Below are 25,121 nucleotides of genomic sequence, written 5' to 3'. Positions count from 1 at the left end.
TGTTTTAGTTCATCCCAAATCAGGTAGTTTCTTTGCATGATGGAGCCTACAGTGTGCAGTACCTAAGAGGAAACCATTGTTTCAGTGCATGACTTCTCAAGAAGCAGCTCCTGTAGTGGATTACCCATGTGGCAAACTGAGCAGTGGTATATAACGGTGTGATTAGGGTCCTCCATCAGCAGAGTGCTGTGCTCCTGCTCATTTTTTGGAGCAAAGAGACAGCCTTGTGGAGTAAGACTGCATGTGTGAAAATATAGCAATAGAGTGGCCTTTTGGAAAACTTGAGTTCAAGCTCCTCATAGCTGGGCACATCACTTGCAATACACTCAGTCACTCAGTTCACCGTTGGAAGGTAAATACCTGGTTAAGAATAAATTACATTGCCTGGTCAGTATCTGAATAAAAGTTAGATTTTTACATTTGCCTGGGAAACATGTTCTTAAGTGGAAAAGGCTTTAGTGAAATAAGTATTGAAGCTAATGATTTCAGGGTACTGTTTGAACCGTGCTTGTCACTGTCAGCTAATATAGGCTTTCAATTCAGAATTGTCTACTGTTAGAAAGAAAGAGAATGATTCTTGACAGAGGATACAACACTACCTGGTGCTGTTTGAACAGATGATGGGAGCTCTGTGTAAGACAGGGACTTTGCCAGAAAGTATTCAAAGTTGGAGGCCACATGAAATAATATAGCTAAGTAGGGTTAGAATTACCAAATATTTTTGCTTAAGATTTGCATCTTTTGTGCCTTACAGATTACCCTGTAAAGGGAATGTTATTTCCTATAAATAAAAATGGAATAAATGAACAACTGTAGTCTAGAGTAGTTGCTAATATCTTGCAGTTCTCTACATCTATTTATGTAGCCAAGATGAAAATCCAGCCATTCAAAGACCCCTGAAGCTTTTGCAGTTCTCTACATCTATTTATGTAGCCAAGATGAAAATCCAGCCATTCAAAGACCCCTGAAGCTTTTGTGCTGTTTCTGGAGTCCACTTGGAGATAAAGTTTTCACATGTTTTTCCCAGAGGAAGAAGCATTTCTGTTTCATCTCTGCTTCAAAGTATCTTCATAGAATGAAAGAAAAAATTCATAGAATCACAGAATCTTAAGGGTTGGAAGGGACCTCGAAAATCATCTAGTCCAGTCCCGCTGTCAGAGCAGGACCTCCGAGAGTAGGTCACACAGGAACTTGTACGGATGGGTTTTGGACGTCTCCAGAGAAGGAGATTCAGCAACCCATCTGGGCAGCCCGTTCCAGTGCTCCATCACCCTCACAGTGAAGAAGTTCTTCCTTGCATTTCTTTGGAACATTTCAGGTTGCTGCTATGTGTAAGAGTGAATCTAGAACAGTTTCTCCAGGGCTACATGTCAGACAGCGTTTCAGAGATGAACAGTTGTAACTTTTCTGTTTGTGGGCTGTTTGAGCAAATTTCAAGTATATTGTGTATGTGTGTGCATGCACCCATGTATGTGTGTGCTTTTTTAAAACAAGTTTTGTTCCTAAACAGCTTTCAAGTTTTCCTTTATTTCCACAGAGAGGGTTTCGTTTCCGATACGTATGTGAAGGGCCTTCACATGGTGGACTTCCTGGTGCTTCTAGTGAAAAGAACAAAAAATCCTACCCTCAGGTCAAAGTAAGTACATGAATCATTAATTTTACAAACTGAATGCAAATGTCATTTATATATATATCTCAACATAAATTTGTACTCAAGACTGACTGCATTTCAGTCCCAACTTTCAAAATGTAATTTATTTTGAAAAGGAAGTTGTCTTCATATTTGTCTAGTTATTGTGGCACCATATTTACTGCCAGCAGTTGAGCAGTGAGCTTTGCCACCCCTATCACCTCACTGCCCTGGTGCAGAGGAATGGAGCACTTTCCTACGGTGCGGTTTTCAGCATAAAGCAAGGCCCGAGTTCCTGAGTTACTCCACTTCTAGCATACTGCAAAGTGTGAGTCTAGTCAGTCCACTTCACTCTAAGATGCTATTTACAAAGTTTTCTTTCTTCTGTACACGTTAGCCCTTATTCAGTATCTCTAGGATACTCAGTTCTTAAAGACTTGATTCTTTTAAAGTCGACTGAAAACTTCTCATTTTAGTAGAAGCAGCATTATGTTCAGGTATTCTCTGAACATTTTTGGTTGGTTTTTTTTCCTGGAAAAAAATCAAAGATGTTAATCAAAGAAACATTCTGTGCTAGCACAATATGAGGATTATAACAGTGGTAATTAATCATTCTAGGATTAGAGAGGAACCATCTTTGCTTATGGTTCTTGCAGCAAATTCTTCTTCCATGGAAGTGATGAAAAGATACATCGTGTGTCTTCAGTATGTTTTTTAACCTAGTTAAAGTCTGGGGATTGTGTTACCTGTTTGGACTGTTGCTCTAGAGATTGTCTCATGAGGAGCAGGGTTAATGGATGTTAATCCCAGTGTTCTCTCTTACACTCTCCTTTACAGAGAGAGAAGGGAAGGGAAGAATGGCAAGCAGTCAGCCTCTGTCTTGGTGCGTGCCACTCTTCAGCTTTCCCTGCAGCATTTGTGTAGTTCTGAAATTCTTGAGAAAGGCTGCAGTTTGGAACAGCTGCATCTCCATAATGAATCAGTATGAGCATGACTCAATGGAAAACAATCAACTTTGGCTGAGATAGCCTAGGGTGTTAGTCCTGTGAACTGAGAAGAGGATGGGAAAGCCGAGTTCATCTAGCCTTGCAAAACTGCTATGAAAAATTACTAGCCCAGGCAAAGGATCTGCTTGCTTTTCCCTTTCCTATTATGATGGTAATGATGAGCCAGTGAATGAAAATTCACTGGTATGTTGAGATGTAAAACATTTTACCTGAATTGAGCCTGATCTTTGGATTCCTATATTTATAATAATACAAATAATATTTTATAAAGTCGTAATGTGCCACACAATAGCATGACAAAGAGATATGTTACAAGGAGTTATGCAGGAAACAGAATTTCTCCATGAGTAGACTGGAAAGGAAAATGTTCTTTGGCTTTCCATCAAACCTTCTGTTTTCAGTGATCATCAGATTTTAATTTCAACTAAAAGTTACACACACGTGTGTCCTTTCCCCTCCCTCTCTCTCATCCTACTATGTGCATCTGGGTGTTTTCTAGTACAAATCCTCACATGGCAACACCTGCTGGGAGAGGTTGGCAAGGGAACACAACAAGTAAATTCCTCAAGGCCATTGCTTGTTAGTGCCTGCTCTTGATTCAAGTAGTGCCAGTAGAGACAGAAATGTTTCACACCTTTTCCTGTAACTCTGTTCTGTGTTTTGTCAAAGGGTGCTCACCTTGTCATAACTGAGGTGAGCAAAATTGAAGGTTGTGATTCTTTTTTTCTATTGCATTGAGTTTTTTGTTTTGTTTTGGGGGTTTTGTTTGGTTCTTTTTACTCTTGTGCCAAGGCTTTCACCATAAAACCTCCATAGTTGAGCAGCCTCCTGTGAAAGGACAGTACCATGTGCTTTGACTGTGCTGTAAGAAGGAGATGTTGGGACAGATCTTTAAACCCTGGCCATGCTATGGTTGGCACAGCTCACATTGGGATCTCTCTTCTGCTTGGCCAGCTCTGCATAGAAAAAGCTGATCCAGTTTACCAGTAGCTACTGTGAGATGTCCTGAAAATAGACATCTTCAGTGCACACAAAAAAAAAAAAAAAGGATTGCAATCTCCCCATTCCCTTTTTGTAGGATTATGGATGGAAAGCCAAAAGAAAACACCTTTATCTGGTATACCCACTTGCGTAATGTGGACTGTTGAACTTCACCTTTTTTTTCCCAACCCCCCAGTCCCTAATTTTGATCTGAGCTGGAACACATCAAGATGTATCTTTCTTTTAAAGGCTTGAGTGCTGAAGACTTTGCTAGTCTCTAAGCAAAATGTTTTGGTTGATTATATGTTAATTATATGTTGAACAACCTCCTGTGTAGCATATTAGGAGATGTTGTAGGTTGGGAGTTAGTGTAGCAGTTCTGCAATGCCAATCTTTACACTTAAGACAAGCACTGGCCAGCACGGTAGAACTGATGTAAAACCTCATTTTAACAGCACAGTCATGACAGAATCAAGAGGACAGTAACATTTTTTAATAATATAAAAAATGAGATTTATGGATCTTTTTTGTTTATGGAATTCGATTTTTTTGTTTAGCTCTGTCTTTGCTGACAGTAATCCTAATATCCTGTGCAAAATATCTTACATTTTCAGAGGATTTTATATAACTTGTAGTTATGGAGAGCAGAGAAGTTGTAGATACTGAACATATTACAATGAAGTTATGTCTCATGAAAAGTCTCTTGATTACAGTAGAAAGCTACCTAAAATTCTTAAATAACATTTTTGTCTGTAAGTAACACAGGCATATTCATGTTTTACACAGAAGTACCTCATCCAGTTCTGGGTGTGAAAAGAATTTGCTGGAAATAGTGGCATGAAGGAAATGTCCTGAATTTTCATCTCCTTGGGGGCAAATCTATGCGGGTGGCTGCAAGCTCAAGTTGCTCTGTGAGCTGGATGCAAATCAACTCCAGCCGAGACTGAGTAACCGATTGCTCAGAGGTTTGCCTGAGCTATCTGCAGAAGAGATTGGATATCGTGCAATTCAGTTTGCAAAATGAAGCTGCATACCAGTTAGGCAGTCCTGAACCCAGGCAGCACCCAAACAGGGAAACTGCCCATCCAGATGTGTCCTGAGGTTAGCCTAAATTGTACCTCAGTTGGAAGATAAGCTATCTTATCGATATTGGGGATTTCAGCACAATACCTCAAGTTCAGGAGGGGAATTTAGGGAAGATTAGTCAAGTTACTTTATTGATAAGCCTTCTTAGTGAAGAAAGAAGCGGCATATTTACTTTTGCCTCCTGCCCCGGGATTAAATTGTAGAGTGATGTCACTGATCATAGGTTAAAAAATCACTTAACAGCTGAATTTAAGAATAAACGTAAGATAAGAATGAGTAGACTTGGTAAAATAAATCTTTACCCCTCTTAAAAACCTGTACTGAGCTAAATTCAGCCAAAACTAAATTGAGTGAGCTTTGTGCTTTCCACTGTCATCATTAATTTGCCAGAATATGGGGCACCGAGTCCCTTGAGTTGGGCTCCTAAAGCAGAGCACCTAACTCCATATTTTTTGGCATGAGAGTGACCTCACATTCAGAGGATTAGATCTTCAGCACCAATTGGTTTAAATTACTTGGCATTGCTTATTCTTGGACCTCTAAGTAGGTATTCAGTTGCCTAAATGATTTGTACCACATCTGAAATATTTTATCTTAAACTAGGAACTTAAAAAAAAGAAAAGATACTGCTCTGTGAAAACATGCTCTTTGTAAAGACTGAGTGATGCTCCATCTGCAGAAAACTTTTTTGCACGTGTGTATTGAAGAAAGCACTAGTCACACTCTAAAGATTAGGCAGGACTGGGGCTATGGTCGCTATACCAAAGTGATTTAGAAATAGAAAGAGGTATATTGGTAGTTACTGGCTTTGTAGATTTGGCATGGGCTTTTCCATCATTTGCTCGCTATCCTTGACAAGTCAGTTTCACTTCTTGCTTGTAAGACTAACTGGAAAAAACATCTTTGAAGTAGGAAAATGTTCTTATAAAGTTTTTGTAAAGTTTCATAACTGATAAAAAATCGTCAGGAGTCTGGATTGCAGGAGGATGTGAAATAACTGAAAAAGCTTTCAACTCTTGTTTTGAAATTGACTGGATTTCAAGTTCACAGGGTCCTTTTAATCTCTCAGACAAATCTCTCTCAAACAGAAACAGCAGATAAATGCGAGCCTGCAGCATTTTAACTTTATCAGATTAGATCAATTGAATGCTACTTCGGTACAGGATGTAATCAAATATTACAGCTATGCTTTTCCCAGGAACTCCTTATTTTCTTTTTTCTCCCCTATCTTTAATTTGAAGTTCAGTAGCTATTTCTTTGAGATCGCAGCTCTGATTTTGAGCAGTACAGCACCCACATGCTGTCTCCCTCTCATGTTGAGTATGTTTTTGTGTCAACACCATAATTCTTAGGTTTCTATAAAGATATTCAGCATTGTTACCATTGTCTACCGTTTAGTGCCTCTGATAGTGCTTTTTAAGTCCTTATCTAGAAGTTAATAGTTAGTGCCAGAATAAATCTGAAGTAATTCTGGAATTGTGACATCAATGATTCAAAGACATTGAAAAGTTATTTCAGACTTAATTTATGGGACATAAGGATATTTAACCACTGAGGTTATTTCGCTGGTCACCAAGATAATTTGAATGTCTCAAAACCAAGTAGGAAAGTCTCTCTATAAGAAATATAGGTAGGAAACAGTTCAGGGACATTGTGTAGCATTTTCAGCATAGGACATCAGACTGAGTGACAAAAATAGTCCTTTCCTGCTTTATGACCTATATAAGGTATGACGTTTTAAGAACTCTTTTGCTTTTCCCCTGAGAGAGACTACAAAGATCATGCTGAGCTGAGTAACAGGGGAAGATTGCGATCTGGTTACCGCTGCAGTTATATGTTCTGCTTTCAGAGGCTGGAAAGTCCTTGACGTGCAGCAGTCCTACCTACAGTTTCACTGTGGTTTTGACAGCTGATGAGGGATTGTCATGAACTTTTCTGATGTGATACTAGAACATGCATGTTACTCATAACGAATGTACTGGGAACTTCAGAGCAGTTTGTTTAGTGAGGGATAAAATGAAAATAATTTTATTAAAACCCCCCTCTTGAAAAGTTAATTGTAGTAGTGGTGGTGATATATAGCACCAAATGCAGTATTTTTTTTTCAAATGACTTTGTGAAAGTTAGATAGGGAACATGCATTTTCTCACTGATGGGAAGTGGTGGAAATTGTGAAGCAGTGATTGATTACTCTTCATCTCTGTATTGTTTCATTCCAGGATTGGAGATGGGAGGGGAGCCTGAGTACCCCGTGTTTTGTATTTTAGAAACTACTGCTTATAAAATGCTTGTTAGTACAGTATCACACAGCTAACTGTAGCAGTCAGTGAGTAATGAGAGGGCTTTTGCACACCTGTTCCTTTGGAACAGCTTTTTGATAGTGGGGATTTTTTTGCTTTTATCAGTGAATAGGAAGACAGGGAGGGCATGTGTTGTACATATTCAGAGTGTTTCAGCTGTGATGGAATGCATTCAAGAGGGGGATTAACTGGAGTGAAGGAAGCTAGCAGTATTCAGTTATGTGGTACAATCGTGGCAATCCCTTGTTATCAGCATTTTATCAGCAGTATAACCTTAAGTATTCAGTTCATCACTGATTCATCACTTTAATGTTTATACTGATTCTTTAATACCTTGGTTGATTAGATCTATAAGTTACTGTAATACAAAGAACTTTGCCCAAGGCAAATTAGAAGAAAAATTAGAGGAGGAGGGGAAAAAACCCCAACATTGATAAAAGGGTTAATTAAGTGAATTGGAGGAGAAGGTAATGTTTGCTTTTTTAAAAGTGGGGCAATTTTCTATTCAGATTAGTTTGAAAATGGTGCATAACCGGTAACTGACTTGAAAAGTATTGCTTGTGAGGAAAGAAAATAAAATTCCAAGTAATATATGTAAAGCAAATAACTTAGCACTACAGTATGTTATTAGTAATTTTACGTTTGTTTTTGAGCCATTACTTGACATCACAATTTTGAAAGCTATGAAAAAAATATGTGGTGATTAGAAACTATAACAGGAGAGAAAAGCTGTAGTCCTCCAGGCTTGGCTAGACAAAGGCAGCCAGTTTATCATAGTTTCAGTCCTGCAAAACCTTAGGTGGGGATTTAGCATATCTCCTGATGTACACTTAAGGGTAATATTTGCTAAGGGAAATATTTACTACTAGGTAATATATGTTGGTGTAGCATACTGAACTAAAAAAAATACCTTTTCACTTTAAAGTCTCTATCTGAAGAGTCATCATAATGAGGCGAAGATGTTTTAAACTAGTTAAAATAGTATTAATGTTTTTAAGTGTTTTCAAATTGAGCCGGATAATGCAGGGCTTTTTGTTAAATGCATGCCTTTTGTGTATCCTTCTTAACATGTAACAATGTTATCGTTAATTCAGTGTAAGGAGAAGAATGTGGACTAACTGTCCAGAATGTAAAACTGAGATTCATGATTTAGGAAATAGAAGGTTGCTTTCCTTTAGCTTTATTTTATTTCTGTTTTGGTCACTACTCTTGACATTTCTGTCAAATTTCATTTAAATATATATAAATACATGTATATATATGTTTTCTTTGTGATGGTGTGGTACAGTTAATTTGTCATTTGTATGTCACAGGGAAATACATACACATTTGTCCTATGTAAGTTCAATTGTACTTAGCTGATGGAAAATACTTAACTGGAATCATTAATTGTTCCATTTTTTAAGAGCCTCAGAGACAATACCACTTTTTAAAAATACATCTATTTATTTACAGATCTGCAATTATGTTGGACCCGCAAAAGTAATCGTCCAGTTAGTTACTAATGGGAAATACGTCCACTTACACGCGCACAGCTTGGTGGGGAAATTTTGTGAAGATGGAGTATGCACAGTTAATGCAGGACCGAAAGATATGGTTGTAGGGTAAGTCTGCCAGCCCATTTGTAAAGCTGGACTGAGGGAGGCAGAATCAAGCATAAACACTGTAAGAAGCAATACAGAAATACTACAGAGAGGCTGCTAAGTGGAACACTAGTCCTAATGCTCTGATATGTGGGTTTTTTCTATGTTGTTAAATAGAAAAGTAAATGGGATTTCTGTTTACCTTTGTAGAATTTGCCCTAAGCAAGCTAAATGGATTTAAGCAAGTAATTTTCACTTAGAATTTGTAGAGTTTCAATCTCTTGGTGTACAGTCCAAATTTATAGTGTAAGCCCGTTCTTTAAAATGTAGGTAGTTTTGAGCAAAGAGAAGGGGACTATAAAGTCACTGAAGACAAGCTTCTGTTACCATTTTGGTCAATATTTTGCTCTGACTGAAATCTACCAATAAGAATATAGTGAAGAGAAAAGCATTAAGAAAATAGAGTTAGTAAATTTGAAATTAAAGCAAGACATGTATGAACATGAAAGTATCAAATGAGTCAAACTTTTAAAGTTTAAAGCAGCAAGATTGTAGTGAAATTGTAGTTGGACTGTTTTGTTTAATTTAAAAGAATAATTATTTATATCAGTAAATGGAGCTGAGGCTCCTGTCTACGTTTTCAGGCTTAGATCAGGTTTCATGCTGGCTGCAAGTTTCAGTTCTGTGATCTCAAGAATGTCTTTGTTGGTGAAGAAGATGAAGTTTAAAAAGCTGAGAAGGTTGGGAGAGCAAGATTCTTTTAAATTGTAACTTTTGATGTCCAAGCCCAGTGCACTAACTTTACCAAGCACAACAATTTTAATAGCTTTATTTGAAATGCTGCTTTTCATCTTGAAAAGTTTGGCTCATTTTCTAACTTGTCTTGTTTTTCATGAGATGTTTAGAAACAGCTTTCTTATCCTCAGTTGACCCACATGAAAATTGAATTATTGTCTTGTTTTTGTACTTCCAGATCTAATTGATTTTTCAATGTACCAGAAGACTTTTACAAAAGCAGATCTTACATTATGGAATTTCTCATTCAAATGATACCTGAAGAATCTTGCTGAATGTCCAGAGCCTTGTTTAAAACATTTCCTTGGGAAAAGGCACTGGTTTTAACTACTTAGCTTACTCTCCAAGTAATTTTAAATGGATAGAGCTTATTCTGAACAGTTGCTCTGCACAGTAGTCATGTAGATTAATATACTAATGTCATTGCCAAGGCAGAGCAAACAAAGTTTGACAAACAGATTTTCAGGTGTTTTGAGGTTGCTTCCACACTGTGAGTCTGAAACTTGACAGATTGCTACTTACGCCACAGGAAATTCCTGTGCACCCCTGTGATAGCTGCCATATAATTTTGCACATTTTACATGTTTTATGAGCTTGACTGAATTTTTCTTGCAGCAAAATTTTCCCTCAAGAATTAATGGTGCCTAAGTAAGCCTATAGAGCCCTTCCATTGACTTCAGTTGTGTAACTGCTTCTGTGAAGAGAGACCATCTGCTGCAGGTTGAGCATAAAGAATTAATGTTTCTCTCAATCAAAATTTGGTCAGGTTTTCAAATCTTGGAATACTCCATGTCACAAAGAAGAAAGTGTTTGAAACCCTGGAAACACGCATGATTGATGCTTGCAAAAAAGGATACAACCCAGGACTCCTGGTGCATCCTGAACTTGGCTATCTGCAGGCAGAAGGATGTGGAGAGAGACAGCTAACTGGTATGTAGAAAACATGGCCCAGTTTTAATAGGTCTTTTTACTAAAAACAGGTTTAGCTTCTGAAAATACAGATTCTCAGCCAGGAAAAGGCCTTGGTAAGACAACAGTTTATGACCGTGGTTTAGGAAGTGGTGTTTTGTTGCCCCGTTTTTAGGGAATCTGGAAGAGTGAGTCTTTGCTGTCAACACACACATAAGAATGGAGCAACCACTTTCCATAGCTGCCTGGACCCACCTGTGCACTTCTGTTTCGTTGTTCTTACTCTGTTTCTACATCTGATAGAGTAATTTTGCATTATTGCTGCAAAATATGATATCCTTAAGTAACTTGGGGACTTCTTTTGAGAAAATTGTTTCATTGAGTTGCATTTCACCCATATCTCTATAAAGCCTGTAGTCTACTTTGCTTTCAGGCACTGTATAGAGGTGCCAGCCTTTTGTCCTTTTGCAGCCTTTATAAATTGAGAGCAAAGAACAGCCATCTTAGTCTGGATAAGAGGAGACTGTAGGGGAATCTCATTAATATTTACAAATACCTAAAGGGTGGGTGTCAGGAGGTTGGGACATCCCTTTTATCTGTTGTATCTAGTGACAGGACAAGGGGTAATGGAAAGAAGCTGGAACACAAAAAGTTCTATTTAAACATAAAGAAAAACTATGTTATTGTGAGGGTGACAGAGCAGTGGTACAGGCTGCCCAGGGAGGGTGTGGAGTCACCTTCTCTGGAGGTCTTCAAAACACACCTGGACATGTTCCCGTGTGACTTGATCTAGGTGGACCTGCTGTGATCTCTTTCAACCCCTGCCATTCTGCGATTTTATGATTTTTCTGTATGTCTTTATAATTATATACCTTACCTTAAGTAACAACTGATGCCCAGACTGCAAGGTGAACACAGTATATTGTAAATAGCTGCTCTTGTCTGCATGAGAGAAGCTGATGGATACTAAATCAAAAGGAAAACTCGCTATTGTTGCCTTTTGATAGTAATGTTTGGCAAATACTCTGTTTTATTATGGGTCCCCTACTCCTTGTGTTAATTCTTCTGTCTGCTTATCGGTTCCAGAACGAGAAAGAGAAATCATTCGTCAGGCAGCCATACAGCAGACTAAAGAAATGGATCTCAGTGTGGTGCGTCTCATGTTTACAGCCTTTCTCCCTGACAGTAATGGTAGTTTCACACGGAAACTTGATCCTGTTATATCAGATGCGATATATGACAGCAGTAAGTATATTTGGCTTTAATTACCTCTTTCATAAGGAGCTTCTGTACATTCACAAATGATATATAGGTATTATGTACGACTCATCCAGCCCTGCTGCTTGCCTGTTATTTGATCAATAACAAGTAAGGTGGCCTATGGATAATTGGTCCCACATCTATCCAAGTACATGTGGTATCATTATGATTTTTAAGAGATGGTGATATAAGTCATAAAGGAAGATTTTATTTTGCTGGTAACGTGTTTAATCTTGCCACACTTATTACAAAGATTTTTATAAATTCTTGTTGCATTCATAAGTAGCGCTTGAATTCTTCAATTGCTTTCTATGACAAAGCCTTGCCACAAAAGATACGAGGAAAGCATTCCTTTGCTTCAACCCAGTGGAGAGTTTGAAACCTTTGGATTTTGCTGGCCAGCTGCTTGTCTGTGTTTTGTGAGACTAACACAACCAGAGTTCTCAATCCATTTCCTTTAGACTTGTCAGTAGTTTTTCTTAAAGTGAATCTTCTCACTTCATGTTTTCTCTCGTGCCTTCCGATTATACTTACTCGTCTTACCTGCACCCTTTCTACTGCCTGAATTTTCCTCTGTGTAGCTGTGGATTACCACGTTCCTGATAGTCATTCTGTAATGACTCAGAACATTATATCTTCTTTGTGAAACAGTCATGTCTATGTCATCACCTTTTAAGGACAAAGTCTAGAAGAAAAGGTTTTAAATGCAACTGTTGTAATATAGCGTGTTGCTTGCTATTAATTGTGGAGCATAGGAGTGCAATGCAGGCATTTTGTATATGTGCACGGAGTGAAATGATATCTACTGTTCTTATGGTATGACCTGCCTTTTCTGGATGAGAAAACACAATCTTACCGAGCAGTGTCTTTAAGGAATCCTGATTTTCGTTAGAAAGAGTGATGGATTCCATTTTGTTTTCATTACTCAATCTCACTCCTGCACAATTATGGAGCATATTTGTGAGGCAGAGAAGGACAAAGCATCAGCAGAGGCGTAGAGCATGTATCAAGCCATATGTATAAAACCAGATGAAGTTATCTTAGCCTTCTGAATCTGAACATGAAAATTTTGACTCCAGCTAAGGAGACAAACAGAGGGGAAATTTTGTATGCATGTTTCTGCTGGTTTAGGTTGCAACATACACGTCAGTTACTCGTTTCTGAGCTCCCAAGTTGAATTCTTGGTTGTTGATTCCAAAATATTTTTCTCGGGTTTTGATTTTTTTTCCGATACTCTTTGTTGGCACCATTCAGGGCTTTTCCACAGAGCAGACACAACTTGTGTAAGCATAACTATCTATCACAGCTGCATTTACTTATCAGATAATAGTTCTGTCTTCAGGACAACAGGTATCCATTGATGCCTCTACTAAGATCTGTGGAGGTGGGCTTGTTTATCAGAGTCTGGTATGTTGGCCAGGGACGGACAAAGCTTTCAAGTAAGCCAATGTCAAGCAGTTGCATATTGCACTGAAATAGTGAGACACAGGGAACAACTCTTAAGAGTGTCATGCTGTCAAGAAAGGAGAGAAAAAAAAAATACATCCTCTTGTAATGCACTGTGGTCATAAAATTAGTACTAGTGCAGATGCAGTTCACTGCTGTGTTGCTTTACTAGTGCAGTAATGGTGTTGGAATGGCCTTATTTTCTAGTTCACAGTTTGGTCAAAGCTGAGAGGATACAAAATTATGGTTTTGGGATGAAAAACTATTGATCTTGTTTAAAAAAAGATAAATTTGTGACGTTTTATGGAAAGCTTGTCTTTCTATTGCGTGTCTGTGTGTTGTGCTTGGGGTTTTTTGAAATCTAAATGGCTTATGAAAGTGAGGTTTTTTTTAATCTTTCTTTTCAACAGAAGCTCCCAATGCCTCCAACTTAAAAATTGTAAGAATGGACAGAACAGCAGGATGTGTAACAGGAGGGGAAGAGATTTACCTTCTCTGTGACAAGGTTCAGAAAGGTAAGAGTTATGAGCATTGTAAGGCACACCAAGGTGTTCATCTGGAGTACACACAAAGCCTGCTGTGCTGCCTTAGCCTTCTCCTGCTGAGGTAGCTCAGCAGGATTTGAAAGCACTCAGCCTTTCTGGAAGGCAGTCCAGAAAAATCAGTCAGTCAAAATAGTCTGTTGCAAAGCAAATTCAGCTTGTGTTGCCTCTGCAGAGACCATGTAATCATCTATGTTCTTCTCAAATTTCTGCCCTTGCAGAAGTTCTGGGGTTTTTGTGGCTGGTGGGTCCTGGGTGATGTTTGACTCCCATTAACTAGCACCTGCTCAGAATTATTCTAACATTTCTGATTACCGAGTACCTGATTATAAAGAGTTAAGTGTGAGCATTCTCTGTTAACCACCAATGGGAACTGAATGTGTTCAGCACTGCTGCTTGTAACTTCGTTTTAAGAATATGATTACTCAGTGTAAACAGCTGCTTCTCAGAGACTCATTTTTGTAGTCTCTGCTCAGGGCTATGAATGTGTCAGGATTGGGCAGTGTGGATTTAGATGCTTTGGTTTTGGATAGGCAGATAATAGTTAATGCGGTTGGTTGTAGTATTTGGTCTGAACTAAAAAGAAAGAAATGAGAGTGAGGGAAATCCTTTGCATATTCCAGCTTTAAGTCATACCTGGGACTCCCCGGTGTAGATTGCATGGTGGAGTGGGTGCCCTGTTCTCTCTCACATGTTTGGAATCAGTCCCTGCTGTGTTAAAGTCATGCTGACATTTTCTGTCATATAGCCTGTCCTTTTTCACCCCCTCTTTCTTGCAAATGTTCTTCTACTACTTAGGAAAGAGAGAGGGCTTTGAGGACTTTCAGGGACTTTATTAAAAAACCCCGTCTACCTTCAGTAGTGTGTATAGCCTCTGGTATCAGAGGGCTGAGATGAAACATTAACTCCTGTGCACAATATAAATAAATAAATAAATGTCTGACTCAGTGGGGTTTCCCCTCAGCCAGATGGGGTTTCCCCTGACCTCATTGCTCTCAGAAGCCTTCTGCCTAAAGGAACTTGAACATGCAGGACAGCAGGACTGGAAGTGGTGGTTCACAGTCCTGAGACTAGCAAGTAGTGGATCAGAGGAAGCAATCTGTCTGCTCCAAAATCTTGTCCTGCATCAGTCGCCCCAAGAGACAATATGCTTTTTCTAGTTTTTCCTCACCAGAAGTTCTGGGGAAGGAATACGCTAGGGTGGTGTTTCCCAGCTTCTAAAACCATAAAAACCTACAAAGAGAAGCAAAGAAAAGTTGTTCAGAGGCACAGAAGCCAACTGTGGTGTTTCCGGCTGAGGCTGTGTTGGGGGGTGAGGGATCACCGCTGCCGTGCCGCTCGCTCACGCTCCTGCCGCCTCCGGGCCGCAGCCCCAGAGTGGCACTCTGCCAACGCCAAGCGGAACTTCATCTGCGGCACTTCAGGTTTTGCTACGGTTTTTTGAACTGAAACTGTTGGAGGAGAGAGAGTGGTTTCTACATTTCATGCTTCAAGTTCTCCCCTCCCTACATGTTTGTTCCAAATAAAGCTCCTCTGGAATGTTTTGTAGCCATAGAATAGGAAGAGGTAGTGAACCTAGTTCTCCTTTCACTGCTCAGTAAATAGAGAGCAGCTTCAGTGAGGTCATTAGAAGTAGGCTGATCAACAATTGATGTAAAAAATGGGTTATTTGTGGTGTTTTTGGAAAATGAATAAGATAAAGTGAATTCATGTGTTATTGATATAATGTTACCATCCGGCCGAAACATAACTGTGTTGACTTTTATCCAAAATAAACTTAACTGAAGGTTAAACAAATGCACAGATGTCCCAAAGAGTTTCTCTCCCTCTTTGCAGATGATATTCAAATACGTTTCTATGAAGAGGATGAGAATGGAGGTATGTGGGAAGGTTTTGGAGACTTCTCTCCTACAGATGTACATAGACAGGTAAGTAACAGCGTTTGTGATTTGTTGATGGTTCATCTCCATAAAATAGGATTATATTGTAGTTAGTAAATTGGGTGGCAGCATCAGTATCCTTTACTAACCTTATCTTTTGTTGGTTACTTCCTACAATAATACAATTTTAACTACTCTTTAAAGGTGTACTTTAGGTACCTTGACAGGTTAGAAATACAGTGCAAGGAGATTGGGAGACAGACTGATTGCTGTAGCATGCACCAGTGTAAAGTAGCATAGGATATATGAAAAAAAAGTCTCAGAGCTCCTGTGAACACACTGAGAAAGCCACAGGATACGTGCTGAATGACAAACAATGCAGTACTAATGTATGTGAGGTGGTGATACTTTGCTGTGTGGCAGTTCTGCCTTTCCCAAAAGGCTTTAGGGGTTGAACTCAAAAATGCAACTTAAAACCAAAATGGAAGTTGGTTGTTGTAGAAGCCTTCTGCTAAGAATTTTTGCCTCCCAAGCTAAGAACCAACTCCTACAAAATAACACACACGTAAAAGAAAAGTTGCCAAAACCCATGCTCCATGATAGATGAGCTTATGGTTGTTTCCTTCACAGTTTGCTATTGTGTTCAAAACACCCAAGTATCGAGATATCAATATCACAAAGCCAGCATCTGTGTTTGTACAACTGCGTAGAAAATCTGATCTGGAAACAAGTGAACCAAAGCCTTTTCTCTACTATCCGGAAATCAAAGGTAATTCATGAAACCTGTTTTGTATGTTGGGAACAGAAGCTGCAGGGTCCCTAGGAATGTTTTTAAATAAGGTAGGACTTGTTGGTTAAAGGGTTAGGGTTGGAGTTTTTTCTGTAGTCGTTAATTTTAGAAAATAGGCTCTTTGCCTCTGTGGTTTATGCAGAGCTAATAGAAAAAGTGGTGTCTCTGTAATGGGTGTGTAGGTTTTTGTTGGACCGGTAGGCAGTAAACAGATGAGTGTTTTCCCAGTGAGGCTCCCTCTGTACCAGATTCCCTCTGTGCAGGCCTGCCTCTGTGTGTGCAGTAGATGGCACTCTTTTGCTCTGACTTTCTGCAAAACAGTAGCCAAGGAGGTTTTGCTGTCAGTATTTTCAGGTAAGTCCTTAAACCAAAGACTGGTTAGTGTCTGGTGGAAAAAGTACCTGTTTTGCTGTTCTCTCCTTTACCATCATGCCTCACAGTTTCACTGATGTTTTTTACTTTCTCAATTGTCTATACCAGCTAGGTAAGCTCAAGATGCTTCTGCGAGCAAGGAAAGTGCTGTTTCAGTCTCTTGTGCTGAAATGTTGGCCACTTAGCAGAAGTAGAATAGTTGTCATCAGACCTGCTTCCTAAGTTGTTAGTAAAAAGTTGTAAATCTGTGCCCTTTGAAGTCTACATTTGACTGTTTTACTTGAATGACAGCAGCAATCATAGTTTAAAATACCAATAAAGTTAATGTTACGGAAATGCCTTGAGGCTCAAGTGAGAATTAGTGTTTCATTGTACTAAGACAATCTTTCTGCTTAGAGGTTTACCTGCCTGCAGGTTACACTATTAAGTCCTAATCTTGCAGGTTTTCAGTGCCTAACTTAGAGCTCTGTTGAAGTCAACACCCTGCCAAAGTCTGTAAAATACTTCTGCATCAGTGGTAAAGGACTAAGGACAGCTGAAGAGAGATGACTGGTAGTTGATGTCCAAGTGAATCGACTTTACGCCTGTTGCAATAAAATAGCAGAAAACATGCAATTGCAAAAACTTGCAGAGTCTGGATCCCCTGGACAACATAATAGTGAAATTAGAATTGAGGGATTCGTCTTCTTCCCTTACTGCAAATGTTCACATAAGCTTAGACTGGTGTATGTGCACTTTTGTGTTTGTTTCTCTGACTAGATTGCTCTCTAGAGTTTTCTTCCCTTGTCGGCATGAGTATGCCTGGTGCATACATGCCTACATACCTACAGATCATGTGTGTGTGTGTGTGTATATATATATATAAAAAATGTATATGTATAATAATGTACCTGTACTTTCCAGGAGACTGTTTCATGTATTCAGCTCTCTCATTTGTATTCAGCTCTCTCATTTGATGCATTAACTGATGTGCCTGTGCATGAAATTTCCTTTGGTCACACAGCTGTTGAAAACTACCAGATTGTTTAATGAATGGAAGATATTTCATTCTTTCCTCAACAGTTCTTCTGGATTTTAACCCCTGCAATGTTTGTATCCCTGTTTTTGTAGCTCTTGGCATGACATTTTCACTTTCCCCAGACACTGGAATACTTCTTTTAAATCTTTGTGTTTTGCTTTCCAGGGAGGCTAAGTATTATTTTGCACTTAGCTATAGAATACTTAGGCTTTTTTTCTACTGTGCCTAAGCATAGTCAGATAGTATTCCATCCTGCCTGGAAATAAGCTATCTTTATTCTGGTGGCTTTTCTAGTAGGACACAAGGAAATGGGCCCAAGTTGTGCCATAGGAAGTTTAGATTGGACATTAGGGAGAACTTTTTCATTGAGAGGGTTATTAAGCATTGCAACAGGCTGCCCAGGAAGGTGGTGGCGTCACCATCACTGGAGATATTCAAAAGATGCATAGATGAGGTGCTGAGGGATGTGGTTTAGTTTAGTGATGGGCCTGGCAGTTGGAGGTTAGTGGTTGGACTTGATCTTAAAGGTCTTTTCCAACCGTAATGATTCTATGATATCTTAAGTATATCATTTCAAGGAAACGTTGGTTTCACAATTTCTTGTCATCTGTCCCCTTAAACAAAAGTGCAAAGGGCGCTGCAGGTGCTCTGCACTGTTGGAAATCAGAGTTCCTTGAGATTTGCTGACCCTTTGATAAGGGTCCGTCTCTGAAGTAGATTTACTTAGAAGAGCCTGTGCTTACGTTCCCCAGCCTGTGCTGTTTTATGCCTCAGCATAAAATTTCTAAGGCTCTAATTACATCAGACACTTCAGAAGGAACCTCTGAGCCCCTTACAACACCTCTGCACATTTCCCTGCCAGTCTGAGCACAAGGCACCTGATATAACTGGAGAAACCACGCAGGCCCGAGCAATGCCGATGCTCCGGCAAGGAACTTGGCACTAGCTTGTTTCTCACAGGAGTTCTCACTGCTCCATTACCTATAAAGTTGTTCCGTTATTTGGAGGTAAAAGAAGGCACCTCTTTCTGCAGCACTCTATGTTTTCCTTTATCAGCTAGTAGACTTGAGTAATGCTTCCTGTGCACAGAGCGTGTTCTGCACGTGGCCACCAGCGAGAGTGGCTCCTCACCCTGCCTGTTCCTTCTCACCCAGATAAAGAAGAAGTGCAGAGGAAGCGGCAGAAGCTCATGCCAAACTTCTCCGACGGCTATGGTGGCGGCAGCGGTGTGGGAGGCGGTGGCATGTACGGAGGGGGAGGTGGCGGTGCCGGCTCTGGTAAGGCAGCAGTTCAGGGCAGAGATGGGAGGAGCTGCTACTTTGAGAGCAGGACAGATTCTTATTGTGATTTTTTAACTGTGAGGAGGATTTCTGCATTTTCTAGGTAGATAAGACCTGACACTCCTGTCTTTGTGCCAGCGTTACTCATTTCAGTCAAGCATCTCCTTGTTTCCTAAATATTTCATCAGCTCCTTTGCTTTCCTACTTAGATATAAGGCTCTTGGTGACTTTTTTTTTCTCTTCCTTGAAGCTTTAAGTGATAGATAATACCTTTCCAGTTGGGGGAGTTTGAGTCAGCAATCCATGACACCTTAGCTTTGTTGATTCCTAGGGCCTCAAAGGCACCGAAATTCATGCAATGGCTCAGCTAAGTACCATGTCGGCTGCTTAAAATTAAACAGGTCCTTAATTATTTCTGGAACTAGGAGTGAAATCTGGCAAATTAACACTGTTAGTGCAAAGAACTATTTAAAAAAAATGATATTCTACTTAATAAAATTTCTATTGTGCTCTATCTGTTGAAGCCAGAGCGTTTCTGAGATGCAGGATCGTAAGAGCATTGCTTTGATTCCTTCAGCAGAGCATTAAAAACCTGTAGATCAGCAAATGTCATCCAAACCACAATACCTTGGGAACCCTTTTTTTTAGAACAAGGGACGGAGCAGCAGTTTTCAAACCATGGCATCCATTGCTAGCAGCATATCAATAACATATAACACCAGGGTAGAAATCTGTTGTAATCCCAAAGATTCAAAAGCTTAGGGGTAGCTTGTGAAGTCCTAGCTGAGTTTTAGGTGAAGCATACTAGTGGTACTACATTTGTGTGGCCTTATGGGTGTTGGAATAGAGAGTATCACTTAGCCAGCCATCTAGAATTGCTTTGGATATTTGAAGGGGTGGGGGAGAGTTCACCTTCAGTCTGGAATATCTATTTTTGTCAGATTGAATAAAGCTGAAGGTATATAGAAAACAAAATTTCAGTTCTTTAGATTCAGTGTTCTTCCAGGTGGGGTTTTCATTGCTTTAGAGCATAATTCTAATAGTTTTCAACCTTTTTCCTTTCTTTAGGGTTCAGTTATCCTTCATATGGATACTCTGCTTTTGGAGGGATGCATTTCCACCCTGGCCCAACAAAGTCCAATGCTGGAATGAAACACGGTAACAATAAAAATGTCATTCTTGCAACAGTTAAATTGACTTTGACCATCTTTATTTTCTTTTACAATATCAGCTGAAGTATCCTGCAGGTCTAGCTAAGTGTGCTGGGGAGGGCTAGTTGTTTTCCCTAGAATCAGTCTCTTTTCTAGAACCTCTTGACTAGAGGTTTGTGTAGATTATACTGCCCTGCTTCTCTTTAGCTTTCTTCAAGTCTGCTTTCAAAACCGAGCATGTTTCTTGTGACTGGTAGCTCCTGAGAGTCACCAATACCCCTCCATTGCTTCTGTGTTCAGTGTCTGTTTCGAGCACAAGCGCTTTCACTTGCTTGAATATGCTGATTGCAGGTGACCCAAGGTGTAGACCAGAAAAGTAACGTAAAAGTTAATGGAAAAGATTGAAGTTGTTAATAAAGGCATTCTGAGCTTCCTAAAATGGAGAAGTCATTTCCCATCTCCATGTTGAATACCTTGCAGTTAGTTATTTCCAAAGGCTTGGGGATTAATTAGGTGTCAGAAAAATGAAAATAAACCTGAGTAATTCTGCCCGGTTTCCTGGGAGTACTTCAGACTTGTGTGTTCTTGTGCCATAAAAAGAGAGATATAGCTATTGTTATATATAAAAGTTGATCTTTAAATACTTGCTTATAATAATACTCATCTGGAGTATTACAATTCATGGGTTTTCAATGACAACACCTATGTCAGAGTAAGTATTTTACTGAATTCTTTAGGGTTTGGTTTTGACAAGCTGAACTTTATCACTTGCATAAAACAAGCAACAGTATTGGAGACTAATAATACTGATTTTTATTTGAAGATCTATCAAATAGCACAGGTGAACAAGATGGGAAGAGTTGTGACAAACAAAGTGACAGCTGGGACATGAAGCATGATGTGAAAGTGGAAACTGTGCAGAGGAATGAGTGCAGAACCTCTGGTGACAGTGAGGAGGAAGATACTGCTTCTTCCTCTAAAACTGAAGTAAATGAAGCAGATTGCAGGTGGCAGGGTAAGTGAACAAGGAAATGTATTTGGGGTAGGCCAAACTGCAGTGTCTGCAAGGCTGCTGATAAAGGCCTGTGCACTCCAGAAACATCTGACTGCTGTTTTCAAAATGTGGTAATGCCTTCTGGAGGAAACAGGAGGGGGATTGGGTTCCCCTAAGTCTACGATCTCATAGCTAATCTTCCGCCTTTGTATTGCCACTGGGCAACTGAGCTTCACCTCATCATGCAAGGAGATGGCTTACCCTGCTGGGCACATTTCTCAGGCCCGATACTAAATCTGTATGAGGAACTCTGAAAGCAGTGAAGGTACATGGAATACAGTTCAGCAGTTAACTTTGCTTTTGATCTTTCGTAGCCTTTGATGGATGAGTGAATGGATGTTGGCAACTGTCGCAGTAGTTCTTCCCTGCAATTGTCCTGTTGAATTGCATGAAAAGTAGTGTTAAAGGTGTGAATTTAAAATGTAAACATATCTATTCCCATGTGACAAATACACAGTAAAATAACACTATTGGGTAGTAAAGTCTTCCCCATCAAACAAAGTAGTCAGTAGAAGTGGTTTAGCAGCAGAGTTGTACAATGTATGAAGACTACAAATCAACCTCTCCCAGACAGTAAGACTTCCTTTTCCTGGGTCATTTTTTAAAAGAGTTGATGGTCATTTTTTTTAAAGGATTTGCATAATCATACTTCTCAGCAAATTTAAAACAAATCAGACATGGTAGTAGTAGGGATTGAGCAGTGAAGAGTTTTTTGTTCTTGACTTCTGCCAAGCTTGGTGTGATCTAGACCACTTTTGTTGGTCTCTCCTTGGCCAGGGAGAGGGCACGTTATCTCATGTCTGTCAGCCCCGTGTGACACTTGCTACTAACAGCACTAGAAACTGTGGCTTGTGAAACCAAATCAGTCACGTAGTAGATGGATTGCAGTTGTAAAAACCTCCAAGGTGTAGCTTGTTGTGACCTGAGAAACAGACTGTGCGCCCAAGTAAACCTGAAGAACTTGCTGTTTGCAGTTCTGGTTGTGACAAATCCCGTGACTGATGCAGAGAGCAAAATCTTTTGCTGATAGCAGAAGAAATAAGAACATCCATTTAGCAGTTGGGGCCTGATCTGTTGACTTGGTTTCCAGGTAATGAACATTGTAGGCAATAAGTGGACTGTTTCTTTTTTTTATATTTGATAATGGCATGCAAAAAGGTAATTTCAAGCTCCAGATTTTATGAAGAATATCTGCAAAAGAATAGGCTCCACGAAATTGCTACTGCAGGTCAGAACATTTGAGTATTGGACTGTGAAAGATGCTGTCTTTTATAGTATTTTCTTCTGTGTGCTTGATTTTGGACTTTGGAAAGGCCTATAATGAGAAAAGACTGAATTGTGTAACATCCTTTACCCTGGATGTATATCCTGAACATAACATGCGTTTAATGCTATTCTTTAATGTGAAGAGGTAAATAGCAAATATGAACGCATCAGCCTGGGGAGATAGTATAGGAATCCCAGTGATGTGTTGGCTAGAACAATAAGCTTTGTGGACAGCTGAGTCTTTGTCATTCAGAAGTGTTGCATTCATGTTGATAATTGATATGCTTCTGCCCCAGTCAAAATGCCTGCATTTGTGTAGCTGCAAATCCTGAGGATTCTCTCCCTATGTGCGCTCTAAATGACAAAGTCTGTTTGCTCTTAGTAATTTTTAACCTTACAAGGTTTTACAGAAACATGAAACTGTTTGAAATACAGGCTGCTTTCAGCTGATCCTGCTTCCCAGAATGATGAGTGGGGTTTCAAAGTTCATCTGTTTCATTTTCTTCAGTTTCTTCCTGAGACAGAACTACAAAGGTATTGATAGAGCAGCTAGAGTGACATTTTTTACGTAAATGAGTTTATTTCATCCCCTTTCTTCCTTTTACCTCCCCACCATGACAAATTCTGCTTTTTGAAATCTCAGTGGTTGTACGTTTTGTAAATCTGAAATCAGGATACTACAAATACTAAGCATTATAAACACAGGAATGTTTTAAACAGGTGAACAGACTTTCTGTGTTACTCTTGTAAAACAGAGATCATATGACTTGAGTTGGAGAGGGGCCACAAAGCCCTGCATTTTCTGTGAGTTTCTGTCACTTAGGCTTCTTATGCCTCAGTTTCTTCAAATCTAGGCTACTCAGACCTGCATGAGAGGCTCTTTTAAGTGCTCTGTGGACAAGAGTCGTTAGTTGTCACTTGTATCTAAGCAAATCCAAGTTCCTGCTCCTTTTGTCTTGTTACAGTCAAGTGCACTCCATACAGTCAATTCCCTGCCACTCAAACTAAAGGCAGCTTCCAGGGTTTGACTGTTCTCAGTATTCCTGCTGCCTGAATGCATGGCATGCACCTAGTTTTTATTCCAAGGGACCCATTCCCACTACCTCTCAGGAGTAACTAGCAACCTGTCTCAGTGCATAGAACTCTGTGGCCTGCACTTTGTATGTCTTTGGCAGCACAAATGCCTGTCAAAAGAAAGTGGTGTTGCAAGGAAGACAACCCAACTGATGCAGGCAAAACTCTGTGTTGCAGACAGTCTGTTCCTGGAGAAGGCCATGCAGCTTGCCAAGCGCCACTGCAATGCTCTCTTTGATTACGCTGTAACTGGAGATGTGAAGATGCTGTTGGCTGTTCAGCGCCATCTCACTGTTGTCCAGGATGACAATGGAGACAAGTAAGTTGGCCTGTGCTTACTGGGGAGAAACTGGTATTTTTTTGGTGGCAGAATGGTGTAGCCCATTTGTTCTGTCCTCAGCGGGTGCCAGTCATGGATTGCAGCACTGCTCTAGTCAGATACTATTCTCCTTTGGGCAGTCTGGGAGAGGTACAGCTGTGATTTCGACATTCTGTTGCATTTGCAGACAAGCCACACCACAGAGATCTTTGATCGAGGATCTGTCAGAAAGTTCATTGAGAATATGTTGAGGATGTTGTGAGTTTGTTTGCCTTTTTTCACTTAAAATCTTTCCTGACTGTGAAGTGCTGTGTGTGCTTCATGATGCACAGTTGATGGGGATCCTCGGCTTTGTGCCGGAGAGGGCTCTGCTTTTTATTCCATGCAAGTCCTTAAGGCTTCATAGGAAGCTTTAAGTTAGAGGTGCACTGGGAGACGAAGAAACAGTAGCTGGAGGGTCCGTGCCACATTTCTCCCACTGACACAGAGTTCTTCCCAGAGGATGGCATTTTGCTCTCACATCTGTACTGTACCATTGTCTTCCAAGAGATTGCCCAGATGTTTGTGCAGACTCGGCTGCTAACATTTGCTTATTAGTCCTCCAATGACATGAGCTGGAGTAGAAATCCATTTTGTTCCCCTCCGGCTGTACAGACTCTATGGGACTAGAATGAACTGCTGCGAGGAACTAACTTACTAGTCATATTTAAAGGCAAATCCAGCCAGAGTGGCTCTGAACACATGCAAAGGTGATCTCTTGAACAAGCAAGTGGCATTATCACATCCACACTTTTTAGCTGGTAGGCTTTGGGCAGGCCCTGTGCAATCACTTATGTTTTCTTAAATTGCAGTATGTTGTACAGTAGAAGACCTATAAGCCTTGAGGTGTCCAGCTAGATGGGAAACTACAAGTGCCTGAGGCATGCTATCCCAGTGTTGGATTGCTCTGAGAGAGGCTACTACTTTCACTCTACTTTCAGTGAGGTCTCAGGTTACTGATAAAGGACTGCAAAATCAGAGATGGCTACTTTACTTGCTTTGCTTTCCAGCTGGCAATCTAATGTCTGCTTTGAGGAAATCAAGAACATGAATGAGGCAAGAGCTAGCAATAAAACCTGCCAGTGCTTTGGACAGTACAGCTTCTGGGCTTTAAACAAAAACTACTTGAGGTAGAGGAGTATTGAACAAGTAGCACCTGCATTTAAATGCTGATAAGGTGCTCCTCAGATGTGGATTTGCAGTGCACTTCAACAGAGCCAAAGTACCTTTCAGAATAGTGGTAAATGGTTGTTTTTTTCCCTGAAATCAAGAAGCAGTTGCAAATATGTGAGACTCACTGTGTCATCTTTCTCCTGGGACTGATTTTAGTCTGTGAGCG

At 39.9% G+C, this 25,121-nt stretch overlaps 1 protein-coding gene across 5 annotated transcripts in view; it reads left to right on the top strand.

Annotated features, from left to right (window-relative positions):
* NFKB1 (nuclear factor kappa B subunit 1) overlaps positions 1–25,121 on the top strand; it is a 57,657-nt gene that overhangs the window by 20,950 nt on the left and 11,586 nt on the right. For all 5 annotated transcript variants that reach the window (XM_061994216.1, XM_061994215.1, XM_061994219.1 and 2 more), the window contains 11 exons: positions 1,538–1,636; positions 8,460–8,608; positions 10,149–10,312; positions 11,378–11,536; positions 13,408–13,512; positions 15,376–15,467; positions 16,050–16,188; positions 18,754–18,876; positions 19,948–20,037; positions 20,854–21,045; positions 23,602–23,743. In XM_061994216.1, the coding sequence (XP_061850200.1) occupies positions 1,538–1,636; positions 8,460–8,608; positions 10,149–10,312; positions 11,378–11,536; positions 13,408–13,512; positions 15,376–15,467; positions 16,050–16,188; positions 18,754–18,876; positions 19,948–20,037; positions 20,854–21,045; positions 23,602–23,743 (1,454 nt within the window). The remainder of the gene's footprint in view (positions 1–1,537; positions 1,637–8,459; positions 8,609–10,148; positions 10,313–11,377; positions 11,537–13,407; positions 13,513–15,375; positions 15,468–16,049; positions 16,189–18,753; positions 18,877–19,947; positions 20,038–20,853; positions 21,046–23,601; positions 23,744–25,121) is intronic.

The sequence above is a fragment of the Colius striatus genome, chromosome 3 (assembly GCF_028858725.1).
Source record: "Colius striatus isolate bColStr4 chromosome 3, bColStr4.1.hap1, whole genome shotgun sequence".
Taxonomy (NCBI): domain Eukaryota; kingdom Metazoa; phylum Chordata; class Aves; order Coliiformes; family Coliidae; genus Colius; species Colius striatus.
Note: the sequence above shows the minus strand (reverse complement) of the source record. Positions and strands in the feature narration are given on the sequence as shown.